Genomic DNA, 15,212 nt, shown 5'->3' on the forward strand with positions numbered 1-15,212 from the left:
ATTGAATGGCGCTGCTGGCTCGAAGGGCCGAACGGCCTACTCGTGCACCTATTGTCTATTGTCTGTAAAGTCCGATTAAAGATAGTCCATGGGTCTCCAATGAGGTTGATGGGGGGGGGGGGGGGGTCAGAACTGCTCTCTAGTTGATGATAGGATGGTCAGTTGCCCAATAACAGTTGGGAGGAAATTCCCTGAATCTGGAGGTGTGCGTTTTTACATTTCTGTTCCTTTTGCCTGATGGGAGAGGGAAGAAGAGGGAGTGACCGGGGTTATGCTGGTGGCCTTGCCGAGGCAGCGTGAGATGTAAATGGAGCCAATGGAAGGGAGATTGGTTTGTGTGATGGTCTGGGCTGTGTCCACAATTCTCTGCAATTTCCTGCCGTCTTGGATGGAACCAAACCATGCTGGGATGCATCCCGATAAAATGCTTTCCACGGGGCATTTGTAGAAGTTGGTGAGCGTTGTTGGGGACATGTCGAACCTACGCCTTCTGGGGAAGTAGAGGCATTGCTGTGCTTTCATGGCCATTGCATCGATATGGGTGGTCCAGGACAGGTTGCGGGTCATATTTACTTTGAAGCTTTCCTCCATCGACGCTGCCTGACCCGCTGGGGTACTCCAGCACTTTGGGGCTATTTTTGTTGTAAACCAGCATCCGCAGTTCCTTGTGTCTTCGGATGATCTCGGTTTGTCTTTGGAGTCTAGACTCTGTGATATCTTTCAAGGAATATTTAGTGACCATTGGGATGTTCTGTTATTAACGGCAGACGCATCTCCGTCCTTCTTCCCCCCCCCCCCCCCCCCCCCCCCCCCCCGTCTCCCAGCTTGCTCGTGTCTATTCCTACTCCCACGGATGGATGCACAGTGGGACTAACTGTGGAGACTACTTCCCTGATGGGATCACCAATGGAGCCAGCTGGTACTCGCTCGCCAGAGGTGAGTCTTGCTGCTCTGCGCCACCCCGTCTGGCACATACCGATAGACAGGCTCTCTGCAGATGGGGGGAGGTTTAGTTTGGGGTCAAGTCAAGTTTATTTGTCACATACACATACGAGATGTGCAGTGAAATGAAAAGTGGCAATGCTCGCGGACTTTGTGCAAAAAGACAAACAAACAAACAACCAAACAAACTACAAACAGAATGTAACAGAATCACATATTATTTTGCATATTAAATAATGTGGGCGGAAGGAAAAAGGGAAAAAAACAGCCATTTTTAAAAAGAGCAGTAGAGTGGTCCAGTAAAGTTAGTCCCTGGTGAGATAGGAGTTTACAGTCCGAATGGCCTCTGGGAAGAAACTCCTTCTCAACCTCTCCGTTCTCACCGCATGGCAACGGAGGCGTTTGCCTGACCGTAGCAGCTGGAACAGTCCGTTGCAGGGGTGGAAGGGGCCTCCCATGATTTTATTGGCTCTGGAGTTGCACCTCCTGATGTATAGTTCCTGCAGGGGGGCGAGTGAAGTTCCCATAGTGCGTTCGGCCGAACGCACTACTCTCTGCAGAGCCTTCTTGTCCTGGGCAGAACAATTCCCAAACCAGATTGTAATATTTCCGGACAAGATGCTTTCCACAGCCGCTGAATAGAAGCGCTGGAGGATCCTCGGAGACACTCTGAATTTCCTCAATTGCCTGAGGTTGTAAAGGCGCTGCCTTGCCTTACTCACGAGTGCTGCGGCGTGTGATGTCCATGTCATAGCCTCAGAGATGTGGACTCCCAGATATTTAAAGCAGCTCACCCTAGCCACAGTATCCCCATGTTGAGTGTGGGGTTTAGTTCAACAGTGCTTTATTTGTCACATATGCCATTGCACAGTGAAATCTAGTTTGCAGATATTACACATGCGAGCGCCGCCATTATTCAAAGTCCTGCGCGCTCGTACTACAGGAGCAGTTCCCGCGAACCGACGCCCCTCTCCTCTCCTCGCCCAGCCGTCTCTGTGACCAGGTGCACCTCCTGCAACCGACAAGCCTTCGGGCAAGGTCCCCGCCGACTGCGAGCCTTTGGCCAGGCATTGCGGCACCTGGGGAAGGCCTCTGCCCTGAGGCACCTCTGGGCCTAGTGGGGTTGAGCGAGTGGGGACTTGAGCTTGGTTTATTATTATTATCGTCACGTACTGAAGTATAGTGAACAGCTTTTTTTGTTTAGTTTAGTTGAGAGATACAACATGGAAATAGGCCCCTGGGCCCACCGAGTCCACAACGACCAGTGATCACCCCGTCCACTAGCACTGTCCTACACACTAGGGTCGGTCAATGTACAATTTTACCGGCGCCAATTAACCTACAAACATGTATGTCTTTGGATTGCGGGGGGGAAACCGGAGCACCCGGAGACAACCCACGCGGACACGGGCAGAACTACAAACTCCGTACAGACAGCGCCCATAGTCTGGATTGAACCCGGGTATCTGGCGCTGTAAGGCAGGAACATTACCCACTGAGCCGCCCTGTCTCACTGTCTATGTCCCTCTTACCCCCCTGTCTCTGCTTCTCTCTCTGGACTTCTCTTGGCTCCCCCGTGTCTGCACCCAGGGATGCAGGATTTCAATTACCTCTACAGCAACTGCTTTGAGATCACGCTGGAGCTGAGCTGTAGGAAGTTCCCTCCGGAGAGTGAGCTTCAGCGGGAGTGGTACGGGAACCGCGAGGCGCTGCTCGCCTACATGGAGGAGGTAAGGGAGTGCATGTCAAAGCATTCGGCACATTCAACTCACCCGAAGGAGCACAGGAAATGTGGTGACCACCTTCCGTTTAGTTTACTTTAGAGAAACAGGGCCTTCGGCCCACCGAGTCCACACCGACCATCCATCACCTATACACTAGTTTAGTTTGGTTTAGTTTATAGATACAGTGTGGAAACGGGCCGTGTGGCCCGCCAAGCCCATGGCATCCAGCGATCACCTGCTCACACTGGTTTAAATTTGGTTTAGTTTAGAGATACTGTGTGGAAACAGGCTCTGCTGCCACCAGGTCCACGCCATCCATCGATCACCTATGCACACTATTTTAGTTTAGAGATACAGCACGAAAACAGGCTCACCGAGTCTGCACCAACCAACACTAGTTCTATCCTACACACTGGAGACAATTAACCTACAAACCTGCACGCCTTTGGAATGTGCAAGGAAACCGGAGCACCCGGAGAAAACCCACACGGTCACAGGAAGAACACGAGCTTCTCTCTGTACCTTACTCTTGCTGCCCCTGCCCTGGGAGTGTGTGATGGGACACTGTAGAGGGAGCCTCACTCTGTATCTAGCCCGTGCCGTCCCTGCGAGTATGTAGGTGGATTGTAGTGGGGGGAAAGGTTGCAGCAACTTGTGAATGGTGGGATGAATGTTGGGTCCATTCTCAATCATTTGCAGGTTCACAAGGGAATTAAAGGAATGGTGTTGGATGAAAACAACAACGGGATTCCTGAGGCCATCATCTCAGTTTCTGGCATTAATCACGATGTCACCACAGGTACAGCCCAGGGCAATAGTAGTGTTGCATTCCACTGTGTTCTTTTACTCTGTCGGTATAAACGCCCCGATCCACTCTCAATGGTTCAATGGTACTTTATTGTCACATTGTCACTTTATGTCATGTTGTCACTTGCGAGCGGAGCACCAAGGCAAATTCCTTGTATGTGAATGCTTGGCTAATAGAAACATAGAAACATAGAAACATAGAAATTAGGTGCAGGAGTAGGCCATTCGGCCCTTCGAGCCTGCACCGCCATTCAATATGATCATGGCTGATCATCCAACTCAGTATCCCGTACCTGCCTTCTCTCCATACCCTCTGATCCCCTTAGCCACAAGGGCCACATCTAACTCCCTCTTAAATATAGCCAATGAACTAGCCTCGACTACCCTCTGTGGCAGAGAGTTCCAGAGATTCACCACTCTCTGTGTGAAAAAAGTTCTTCTCATCTCGGTTAATAAACTTACTCCATTCATTCATTCCTTCATTCACATGTACCGAGTAAAGCCTCAGCAGTCTGAAGAAGGGTCTTGACCCGAAACATCATCTATTCCTCTTATCCAGAGATGCTGCCTGGCGCACTTATTTAATCCAGCATTTTTATACAAAGGGTGGTGGGTGTATGGAACGAGCTGCCGGAGGAGGTAGTTGAGGCAGGTACCGTCGCAATGTTTAAGGAACGTTTAGATAGCTACATGGATAGGGTAGGTTTAGAGGGATATGGGCCAAGCGCAGGCAGGTGGGCCGAGTGTAGATGGGACATGTTGGTCGGCATGGACACGTTGGGCCGAAGGGCCTGTTTCCATGCTCTATGACTCTATGACCAATGATTGGTAATGGAAGGGTGGTTGGTTTGTGTGACAGTCCGGACTGCGTCCACATTCGCTGCAATTTCCTGCTGTTACCAAACCATGCTGTGATGCATCCCGATAAAATGCTCTCTATGGCGCATCTGTCGAAGTTGGTGAGAGTTGTTGGGGACATGCCGAAATTCTTAAGCCTTCTCAGAAAGTAGAGGCTATAGTGGGGTGGGCAAAAGTAAACACATTACTCCAAGTTTATTTCAATGGATGAGATGGTGGGGCCTCTGCCCACCCTCCCCCCTGCTCCCCGACAGACTCTCCCCTCAATCCACCTGGTCCACTTCCTCTGGCCTTTCCTTGTCGCGCCTGACCAGGTGAGGAAGGAGCTGAGCAGATTCTGCCCAGGCAAAGCCACTGGTCCCCATGGTGTCATCCCTGGGGTACTCAAGGCATGTGCCAGCCAGATGTGCAGAGTCCTGGTGCCCAGCATATCGTCAACCTGAGCCTGGAGAGGGTTCCTGTGATGTGGAAGACATCCTGCCTGGTTCCTGTACCAAAGAGGACGCGCCCCAGCTCCTCCAATGCTGACTTCACACAACATGAAGTCCCTGGAGAGGCTGGTGCTCACTCACCTGCGACCCCTGGTTAAACCCTACCTGGACCCCCTGCAGTTCGCTTACCAATCAAAGATGGGGGTTGAGGATGCCACCATCCACCTGCTCCATTGTTCCAATGCTCACCAGGATAAGCCGGGAAGCATTGTGAGAGTCACGTTTTTTGATCTCCAGTGATTTTAACACCATCCGGCCTGCACTGCTAGGGAGCAAACTGACGAAGATGCAGGTGGATGTTCCACTGGTGTCCTGGATCATTAACTACCTGACTGGATAACCACAATGTCCTGTGTCTCAGACATGGTAGTGAGTAACACAGGGGCCCCACAGGGGCTGGTCCTCTCTCCCTTCTTGTTCACCATCTACACCTCGGATATAACTCGGACTCCTGCCACCTGCAAAAGTTCTCTGATGACTCTGCAATTGTGGGCTGCATCAGTGAGGGGAGGGAAGCTGAATACAGAGGTGTAGCCAACGACTTTGTTGAGTGGTGTGGGCTGAATCACCTGCAGCTCAACACTGACAAGACTAAGGAGTTAATGATGGACTTTAGGAGGAGAGGATCACCCCTGTCCCCTGTCTCCATCAATGGTGTGGATGTGCAGTTTACCATGGAATACAAATACCTTGGGGTGTGCCTGGACAGTAAACTGGACTGGTCCAGGAACGATGAGCCCCTGTACAAGAAGTGACAGAGCCGCCTGTATTTTTTGAGAAGGCTCCGTTCCTTCAACGTCTGTAGTAAGATGCTGTAGATGTTCTACCAATCGGTGGTAGCCAACGCCATCTTCTTCGCTGCCGTGTGCTGGGCAGCAGGGCGAAGGCTGCGGACACCAACAGGATTAACAAACTCACCAGGAAGGCTGGCTCCGTCCTGGGGGCGGAGTTGGATTCATGGGAGGGGGTCTTGCAGGGGAGGATGCTCCTCAAACTGCGGAGCATCCTGGACAATATAGCTCACCCCCTCCTTGACTCACTGGTCATCCCGACGAGTATCTTCAGCAACAGACTGGTTCCACCAAGATGCAGGAAAGAACGTCACAGGAGATCCTTCTTCCCTGTGGCTATCAAACTGTACAACAACTCCCCCGTCTGTCATGGGGTAGACTCCCTTCCCCTCCCCCCCCCCCCAAATCGTTACACATCCAATCCTTTCCACTCATCACTTTCATGTTTCATGTATTTTGTGTTTCTATGACGGTTAGCAAATCAATTTCCTGGGATAAATAAAGTTGTGCCCTATCATTGTACAACTGTAACATAACATCCCAACCTCTATACTCACTGACCAGTGATGAGATACTGGGAGTGTTCTGGCTAACAGCTGCTTGTTTCTACCTCGAGGTACCGGCGGCGACTATTTCCGGCTGCTGTTACCGGGGAAATATACCGTCACTGCGTCCGCACCTGGTTACGAAAACCAGACTGCTCACATCGGCGTCAATGAGAATCCGTCGTCTCGGGTGAGTCCCTGTTCCTCCTCCAGTTTCACATCAACTTCCCCGACAGTGGCGCAGCTGTAGAGTTGCTGCCTCACAGCGCCAGAGACCCAGGTCCGATCCTGACTACATGCGCTGTCCGTACAGAGTCTGTATGTTCATAAGTTATAGGAACAGATTGAGGTCATTCATCCCATTGATTCCACTCCACCATTCAATCGTGGCTGATCTATCTTTCCCTCTCAATCTCATTTTCCTGCCTTCTCCCCATAACCATTGACACCCTTACTAATCAAGAACCTTTTGATCTCCGCCTTTAAAATGCCCATTGACTTGGCCTCCACCTCCACAGATTCACCACCCTCTGACTGAAGAAATTCCTCCTCATCTGCTTTATAAAGGCACATCATTTTATTCTGAGGCTGTGCCCTCTGGTCCTGGACTCATCCACTAATGGCAACATCCTCCCTGTGTATGTTCTCTCTGTGACCGCGAGGGTTTTCTCCAGGTGCTCTGGTTTCCTCCCACCCTATTGGGGATCGAACCGGGATCTCTGGTGCTGTTAGGCAGCAATACTACCGAGCCAACGTGCCGTGTGCTTCCACCACCACTCGTTTTGTTTTTTTTATTTCAAAATAGACTTTATTCAATTGATAAATATATACAATTCATGAACCATTCGAACAAAAAAATTCATCCGACATTTTCGGAGACTATACAAATTTTTTTCAGTACAATATTTTTACATTTGTCAAATTCCACCAAAACTGTCTCCCACCACACGTTCCAAGCCCCCCAGCCCCCTCCTTGTATATATTTAAAAAATCTATTACTGCGCACCTCCTTTCAACTTTGCTCATCTCCCTTTAAAGCCGTGCTGATATAAAGTATCTGACATTTCCACCCTCGGATAAAGGTTCTGACTGTCTACCCTATCCACGCCTCTCGTACCTCTGTTAGATCTCCACTAAACCTCTGAGAAAACAATGCAAATCTGTCCAACCTCTCCTGTAGTTAATGCCCTCTAATCCGGACATCATTCTGGTGAACCTCCTCTGCCACCTTTCCAAAGCTTCTACGCCCCTGCTGTTATGGGGCGACCAGAACTGCACCCGATACTCCAAATATGGCCTGACCAAAGCCCTACAAGGTGCATTATGACTTCCAGATTCTTATGCTCAATGCCCCGACCCATAAAAGCAAGCGTATCGTACACCTTCTTTACCGCTGTGTGTAGGAAGGAACTGCACATGCTGGTTTATACCGAAGATAGGCACAAAATACTGGAGTAACTCAGTGGGTCAGGCAGCATCTCTGGAGAAAAGGAATAGGTGACGTTTCAGGTTGCGACCCTTCTTCAGACTGAAAGATAGAACTTCTCATTCTGAAAAAGGATTCCAACTCGAAACGTCACCTATTCCTTTTTTCCAGAGATGCTGCCTGACCCACTAAGTTACTCCAGTATTTTGTGTCTCTTCTTTACTGCTCTGCCTACTGTTAGATAACTACGGGCCTGGGCTCCAAGATCCATCTGTAAATCAAGGAAACTTTTCTATGTTGGTAGAAAGGAACTGCAGATGCTGGTTTACGCCAAAGATAGACACAAAGTGCTGGAGTAACTCGGCAGGTCGGGCAGCGTGTCCCTGCCGCTGAGTTACCCCAGCACTTTGTGTCAACTTTTCTATGTTTTTCTGTTGCGCCCGTTACATATCATTAATAGCGTTCCTCTGGGAAGTAAAAGAGAAAGTGTTGTCCCCTTCAGCCCCCTCCCTCCCTGTCCCAACACCCCCACTCCCCCCACCCCTCAGTTCTGAAGGTCTGACCTTTGCCCCCCACAGCTGGACTTCCGGCTGGTGCCGAAGGTGGCCGTGCGATCCACCAGCGTTCCCACCGTCCCAACCGAACAGAACACCAGCAGCAGAGCTGTCCAGCGCAGGATGGGACCCAGAGCCACCCGCAGGAGAGCCCGAAGGCGGCAGCGGGGGCAATGAGCAGCACTTCACTGCTTCTTCTCATTCTCTCCCTCCCCTTCTCTCCCTCCCCCTTTCCACTCTCTCCCTCCCCCTCCCCCCTTCCACCCTCCCCTCTCCCTCCACCTTCCCCTCCCCGTTCACTCTCCCCCAACCCCTCCCTCTTCCACACTCTTCCATTTTCTTTTCATAGAAACATAGAAAATAGGTGCACGGGGAGGCCATTCAGCCCTTCGAGCCAGCACCGCCATTCATTGTGATCATGGCTGATTGTCCCCAATCAATAACCCGTGCCTGCCTTCCTCCTACCTCACCCACTCTACCGCCCCCTCTCTCTCCCGCCCCCTCTCCCCCCCCACCACTCTCCCCCTTTTCCCTTCCCGCCCTCCCTCCCACACCCCCTTTCTCTCCCCTTCCTTCGTTTCTCCTTCCCCTTTCCTCCCTCCCACCCATCCATCTTTCCTCCCTCTCCCTCCATCCATACGCAATGCCCGACCAATGAAACAATATACTGTAAGCTTTCTTTATTGGGAGGGAGAAGAAGAAGAAACCATGGACAAATTCTGCCTTGGAGACCAAAGATCTTTTACTTTTACAGTCGTATTGTCCGTGTGTATATTTACTTCCTTTTCCTCCCTCCTGCTTTCATAACCCTTTCTCCCTCATTGCCCCCCCCCCCCACCCCCCACGTAGTGAGATGAGAGGAGCAACACCATGGGAATGGGCTCACTTTTAGATTTCAAAGTATTTGAGAAATAAATATATCCAACACATGATCCTTACAAGACTCCATCCAACATTATCGGAGGCTATACATACATTGAATACTTTTTACACAAATTACACAAATTTACCCGCACCCTTGCCACTCATGTGGCCCACTGGCGTGGAATCCCTTCCCTTACTTTTGAGGTACACACCCTGCCCCCCATCTCAAGCAGCAGAAGGACCCTAGACTGTGGTCCTCCCCCACCGAGCCTTGGCGTTGGCTGCACCGAGCTTCAGTGCGTCCCTCAGCACGTACTCCTGCAGTCTGCAGCGGGCCAGTCGGTAACATTCTCCGACGGACATCCCGCTCCGCTGGGTGGACAACCACGCTCGGGCAGTCCAAAGAGCGTCTTTCACCGAGTTGATGACCTTCCAGCAGCACTCCATGTCAGTCTCTGAATGCGTCCCTGGGAACAGTCCGTAAATCACAGAGTCCTCTGTGACGGAGTTGTTCGGAATAAATCATGACAGGGACCCTTGCAAACCTCTCCAGACTGCCTGTGCAAATCCACACTCTGCGAAGAGGTGGGCAACCGTCTCCTCTCCATGGCAGCCTCTCGAAGGCAGCGTGCGCTGGTAGTCAGGTTCCGATGGTGCAGGAAGGATCTGACTGGGAAGGCTCCCCTCACCGCCAGCCTAGCCAGGTCTTGGCGCTTGCTGGTGAGTTCTGGCGATGAGGCATTTGGCCAGATAAGCTGTGCGGTCTGCTCTGGGAACCACGCCATCGTGGACAGACTCTGGCCTCGGGGACCGCATCACACCAAATATCTTTTCCTTTTATGGTCGTATTGTCTATGTGTATATTTTTAAATAGATTTAATATTCTGCTTTTACTTAAATTGTCCGTTGGGGCTCCCAGCTCTTCTGCTTAGAGCCAACCGGCTCCCACCATTGGCTGGCTGGGATGTCAATCATGCCGAAGCCCCGCCTACTCAATGTCAGTGGAATGATTGACAAAGGCAGTCAACTCAGTTCCCAAATGTCCAAGTAGTTTTGCAAGTCACTTTCGAATGTGTTTAATAAACTGTTTTTAAAAATGTTTCTTCTCGTGTTTTTTTTTCTCCACGCGGTTTTACTCCATGTTTAACTTAGTTTATTGTCACGTGTACCAAGGTACAGCGAAAAGCTTTTTGTTGCACGCTATCCAGTCAGCAGAAAGACTATACAATATTACAATCTCGACACAGTCCACAGAGTACAGATACAGGATAAAGCGAATAATGTTTGGTGCAAGATAATGTCCAGTAAAGTCTGATTAAAGATAGTCCGAGGGTCTCCAATGAGGTAGATTGTAGCTCAGGACCGCTCTCTAGTTGGTGATAGGATTACTCAGTTGCCTGATAACAGCTGGGACGAAACTGTCCCTGAATCTGGAGGTGTGTGCTTTCGCACTTAAAGTTCAAAGATGGGAAGCCTTTAGTTTGGGTTGAGTTGGGAGAGGAGTTTCTTTCAACAGAACTCGTCTTCCTCATTGCGATATTTGTCATCACAAACCACTTGCGATGAAAGGAGTTTGCAAGAATGCATTTCGTCAGGAGAAATCCGTTTAGAAAATTTCAGCATCTGCAATCTCTTGTACTGCAATAAGTGAGTAACAGTATGGAAACAGGCCCTTTGGCAGACCAGGATATTGCCAGGAAGCGAGGGTCTGATCTATAGGAAATAGCTGTGAGAAAGTGGCATAATATAGAACTAGTGTGAACGTGTGATCGATGGACGGCTTGGACTCGGTGGGCCAAAAGGCCTGTTTCCATGCTGTGACTAAACTAAACGGAACAAATGTCATTTGGTACCTGTCGTTTCCAGCCTATTTTGCTGCTAAGTTGCTATAAGCTGACTGCTGTCTATGGTGACGCTGATTATCCCGTGATGAAGCTCGCTATCGTTGTGTGCTGCTATTCATAAACCTCTCGATGAGACTGTTGTTGATGATAACACACGCGGATGAGTGAAGTGAAACTCGGTCCTGTTCCAAACATGGAAGGATTTTGACTTTAAACGCCAACATCTGCAGAGCCGGGCCAAGATTGTCGGTGCCTGCAGCGTGTCAGTCAACGCTTCCTTATCTGCTTCCTCCTTTAGTTGTTTCTGGGTCTGTCTGTGGTGTGGTAAGAGTCACGGAAACAAGCCCTTCAGCCCGACTTGTCTATGCTGACCACGATGCTCCATCTCAGCTGCTGTTCTTTCCCTGGAGACTGGCAGATCTTCAGCCTGGAACCTATAATATGCAGGGGCAGGAGCAGCTTCTTTTCAGCAAACACCATGTGATAGAACACTACAAATTCCAACTAAACTCCAACATGTCTACTGAGCACTGTGTTTACATATTTCTCGTATTGCTGCAAGTAAAAATTTAAATGGTTATTATCATATGTACAGTGAAGAAGGCGAATGGTATGTTAGCATTCATAGCAAAAGGATTTGAGTATAGGAGCAGGGAGGTTCTACTGCAGTTGTACAGGGTCTTGGTGAGACCGCACCTGGAGTATTGCGTTCAGTTTTGGTCTCCTAATCTGAGGAAGGACATTCTTGCCATAGAGGGAGTACAGAGAAGGTTCACCAGACTGATTCCTGGGATGTCAGGACTTTCATATGAAGAAAGACTGGATAGACTCGGTTTGTACTCGCTAGAATTTAGAAGGTTGAGGGGGGATCTTATAGAAACTTACAAAATTCTTAAGGGGTTGGACAGGCTAGATGCAGGAAGATTGTTCCCGATGTTGGGGAAGTCCAGAACAAGGGGTCACAGTTTAAGGATAAGGGGGAAATATTTTAGGACCGAGATGAGGAAAACATTTTTCACACAGAGAGTGGTGAATCTCTGGAATTCTCTGCCACAGAAGGTAGTTGAGGCCAGTTCATTGGCTATATTTAAGAGGGAGTTAGTTGTGGCCCTTGTGGCTAAAGGGATCAGGGGGTATGGAGAGAAGGCAGGTACAGGATACTGAGTTGGATGATCAGCCATGATCATATTGAATGGCGGTGCAGGCTCGAAGGGCCGAATGGCCTGCTCCTGCACCTATTTTCTATGTTTCTATGAAATTCATAAGTTATAGGAGCAGAATTAGGCCATTCGGCCCATTGAGTCTACTCCGCCATAGCTTATCTATCTTTCCCTCTCAACCCCATTCTCTTAGCTTCTCCCATAACCTCTGACATTGATACTAATCAAGAGTCTATCAATCTCCGCCTTAAACATATCCAATAACTTGGCCTCCACAGTCATCTGTGGCAACGAATTCCACAGATTCACATCCCTCAGGCTAAAGTACATCCTTTTATTCTGAGGCTATGGCCTCTGGTACTAGGCTACCGCTAGTGATAACATCTTGTCCACATCCAAGGTTTCCTAGATTTAGATTTAGGTTGATATTTATTATAGTCACGTGCTCCGAGGTACAGTGAAAAGCTTTGTTTCGCATGCTATTCAATCAGATCCGATACACCATACATAAATGCAATCAGTTCAAACTCAAGTACAATAGATGGAGCAAAGGGGAAGATACAGAGTGCAGAATATAGTCCTCAGCATTGTAACGCATCAGTTCCAGAGACAAAGTCCAATGTCCACAATGGGGGTAGAGGTCTTCCTCTTATCGAGTCCACACACAAGATTAGAAGTTGTTAGAGCCAGAGCTGAACACATTTCTCGGCATCTGCATACAATGGTGTCTGTCTTGTCATTTCTTGTGCTTCTTGTGCGTGGTGGTGGAAAGATTGGTGGAAACAGGGCCACGACGTGAACGCTCTTTCCTTGACCCCGGGGTAGAGGTGTATCGGACAGTACCCTAGCTTATGGAAGGACCGTTCCAAAGGCGTGTGGGTTTGTACTTTAATCAGCCTCTGTAAATCGCCCCTAGTGTGCAGTGAGTGGATGAGAAAGTGGAATAACATGGAACTAGTGTGAACGGGTGATTTCCAATGTCCGCAATGGGGTAGAGGTGACAGTACCCTAGCTTATTGAAGGAGGGTCTCGACCCGAAACGTCACCCGTTCCTTCTCTCCAGATATGCTGCCTGTCCCACTGAGTTACTCCAGCTTTTTGTGTCCTTATTGAAGGACTGTTCAGAAGATGGATAACAGTCTGAAGAACGGTCTGTAGATTAGTGTCACTTATATTATGAGTCATGCTTCTGTAGTTATGCCCACTAGCTTTTCAGTTATCACTGCTTGCTGGTTTCCCTTAGTGTAAGTGGAACGTGCAAGTGTGAAGTCGTGCTTGCTATGCAGTTAATAAAGTCTTTGGATCTTTATCTTGGTGTAAGGCTTCTGGTCATCACTCAACAGGGTCCTAACCCGAAACATCACCTATCCTTTTTTTCCCTGAGATGCTGCCGGGCCCACTGATTTATTCCAGCATTTTGTATCATTTTGTACCTACAGAAGGGAAGAAGCTGTTCCCGAATCTGGTGGTACACGCTTTCAAGCATCTGTATCTTGTGCCACAGGGCGTCTGTGTGGGAGGGTGCTGGGGCCTGGGGCTGGGAGAGGGCTCACAGAGAGACACGCCAGGACTGCTCCCTGAATCACAGGCATCCGGTGTCAGTGAGGCAGTGGTGGGACACGCCAACAGCTGTTCAGTCGGTGGGGGTCACGGCTGCTCCCTGTGTGGGATCTGCAGCCGGCGAGCACAACCTCCGCCCGCCCACCTGCCGGCTGCATTAACCCTCTCAGCGCCGGTCTGAAGCTTCTGTGGAAGAAAGACACAGTGCTGGAGGAACTCAGTGGGTTAAGCAGCACAACAGCCTTTCACTGTATCTCGGTACACGTGACGATAAACTAAAGTGCAACTGCTGTGCACACATTGGCTGACACATTGCCACAGTGACTGCACTTCAAGGTGTCTGAGTTGTGAAACACTTGTGGAAGGGGAATGGACAGGCAACGTTTCAGGCTGGGACCTAACTTCCGACTGATGGATGGAAGGGAGAAAGACTCTCTTTAACAGCTTCCTGGCCCCAATATCAGTCTGAAGAAGGGTCTCGACCCGAAATGCCGTGTGATCATTCCCCTCCACAGATGCTGGCTGTCCTGCTGAGTTCTTCCAGCACTTTGTGTCCTTTTTTTTCGTAAACCACAATCTGCAGTTCCCTGTTTGTAAAGTTTTGTTTTGCTCAGGATCGATGTAGTTTGCAGCTGTGTGTGTGTGCGCATGTGTGCCTATCATACTTTCTCTCTTTTTCTCTCTCGTTTTTCCCCTCTTCCTATCCCTGTCTGCCTTAGAATCCGGAGAGCTGGGACTGAAGAAGGGGTAGGGGAGCTTCGGGAGACTTCACATCCTCCTGTTGCAGCATCTGAGTTTGGGAGAAGAGCAGGATGGGATGGGGGGGGGGGGTGGGGTGGGGAGAGGAGATGGTATAACAGGCTGAGGTAGAAGGGTGGGGGGTGGGCAGCGGGTGCTACATGATGCACGGTGGGTGAGGTGAAAACCGCTGAGGCCACTCGCGGTGAAACCGACAGACTGTGTCATGGGAGAATGATGTCTGACAACTTTTGTTTTACCCACGCAGACCATCGATCACCTGTTCACACTAGTTCTATGTTATCCCACTTTCACATTCACTCCCTACGCACTCGGAGCATTTTACAGAAGCCAATTAAATTACAACTCTGCACGTCTTTGAAGCGTGGAAGGAAACCGGAGCACCCGGAGGGAACCCACGCGGTTACAAGGAGAACGTACAGACCCGTGGTCAGGATCGAACCCGGAACTCCGGCGCTGTAAGGCAGCATCTCTACCGCTGCACCACCGTGCCAGCCCAATCTAGCCTCGCCATATATCTAATACCCTCTAATACAGGCATCATTCTAGTGAACCTCCTCTTCCTTCTTGTAATGGGGAAGCAAGTACACTGCGGGGTTTCCAAGGCAACAGGGGGGGGGGGGGGGAGAAGCTATCAGGAGCGTGGTGGGCAGCTCCATCCCAAGTCACGCAGCTGTCCTTATATGGCGAGGGCCCCGGCGACGTGCTGATGTCAGCGCGTAGGGAGGCGGTTAGAATGTAGCAAACGGGCTGGGAATGCATCAACGTTCCATCGGGCGAATGTATCAACGTTCTACTGGGTAAATGTATGAACGTTCCATCGGACCAATGTATCAGCTTTCCATCGGGCCAATATAACGAAGCGACCGGGACAGGACCGCGCCGAA

The 15,212-nt window shown here is 49.9% G+C and overlaps 1 protein-coding gene and 1 long non-coding RNA gene across 4 annotated transcripts in view; one reads left to right on the forward strand and one right to left on the reverse strand.

The window, feature by feature from the left end:
- cpn1 (carboxypeptidase N subunit 1) overlaps positions 1–8,456 on the forward strand; it is a 24,507-nt gene extending 16,051 nt beyond the window's left edge. For 2 of the 3 annotated variants that reach the window (XM_033034083.1, XM_033034086.1), the window contains 5 exons: positions 825–936; positions 2,533–2,672; positions 3,366–3,465; positions 6,230–6,348; positions 8,163–8,408. In XM_033034083.1, the coding sequence (XP_032889974.1) occupies positions 825–936; positions 2,533–2,672; positions 3,366–3,465; positions 6,230–6,348; positions 8,163–8,315 (624 nt within the window). In that variant the 3' untranslated portion in view covers positions 8,316–8,408. The other variant, XM_033034085.1, reaches the window with a different exon arrangement.
- Positions 1–14,782, reverse strand: part of LOC116981232 — a 22,578-nt gene extending 7,796 nt beyond the window's left edge. The window contains exons 1-2 of the long non-coding RNA XR_004414189.1: positions 14,750–14,782; positions 9,252–9,258 (exon numbers count right to left, since the gene is read on the reverse strand). This is a non-coding gene — a long non-coding RNA (uncharacterized LOC116981232). The remainder of the gene's footprint in view (positions 1–9,251; positions 9,259–14,749) is intronic.
- Between the last annotated feature and the right edge of the window lie 430 nt (positions 14,783–15,212).

Source organism: Amblyraja radiata, chromosome 15, assembly GCF_010909765.2.
Source record: "Amblyraja radiata isolate CabotCenter1 chromosome 15, sAmbRad1.1.pri, whole genome shotgun sequence".
Classification (NCBI taxonomy): Eukaryota; Metazoa; Chordata; class Chondrichthyes; order Rajiformes; family Rajidae; genus Amblyraja; species Amblyraja radiata.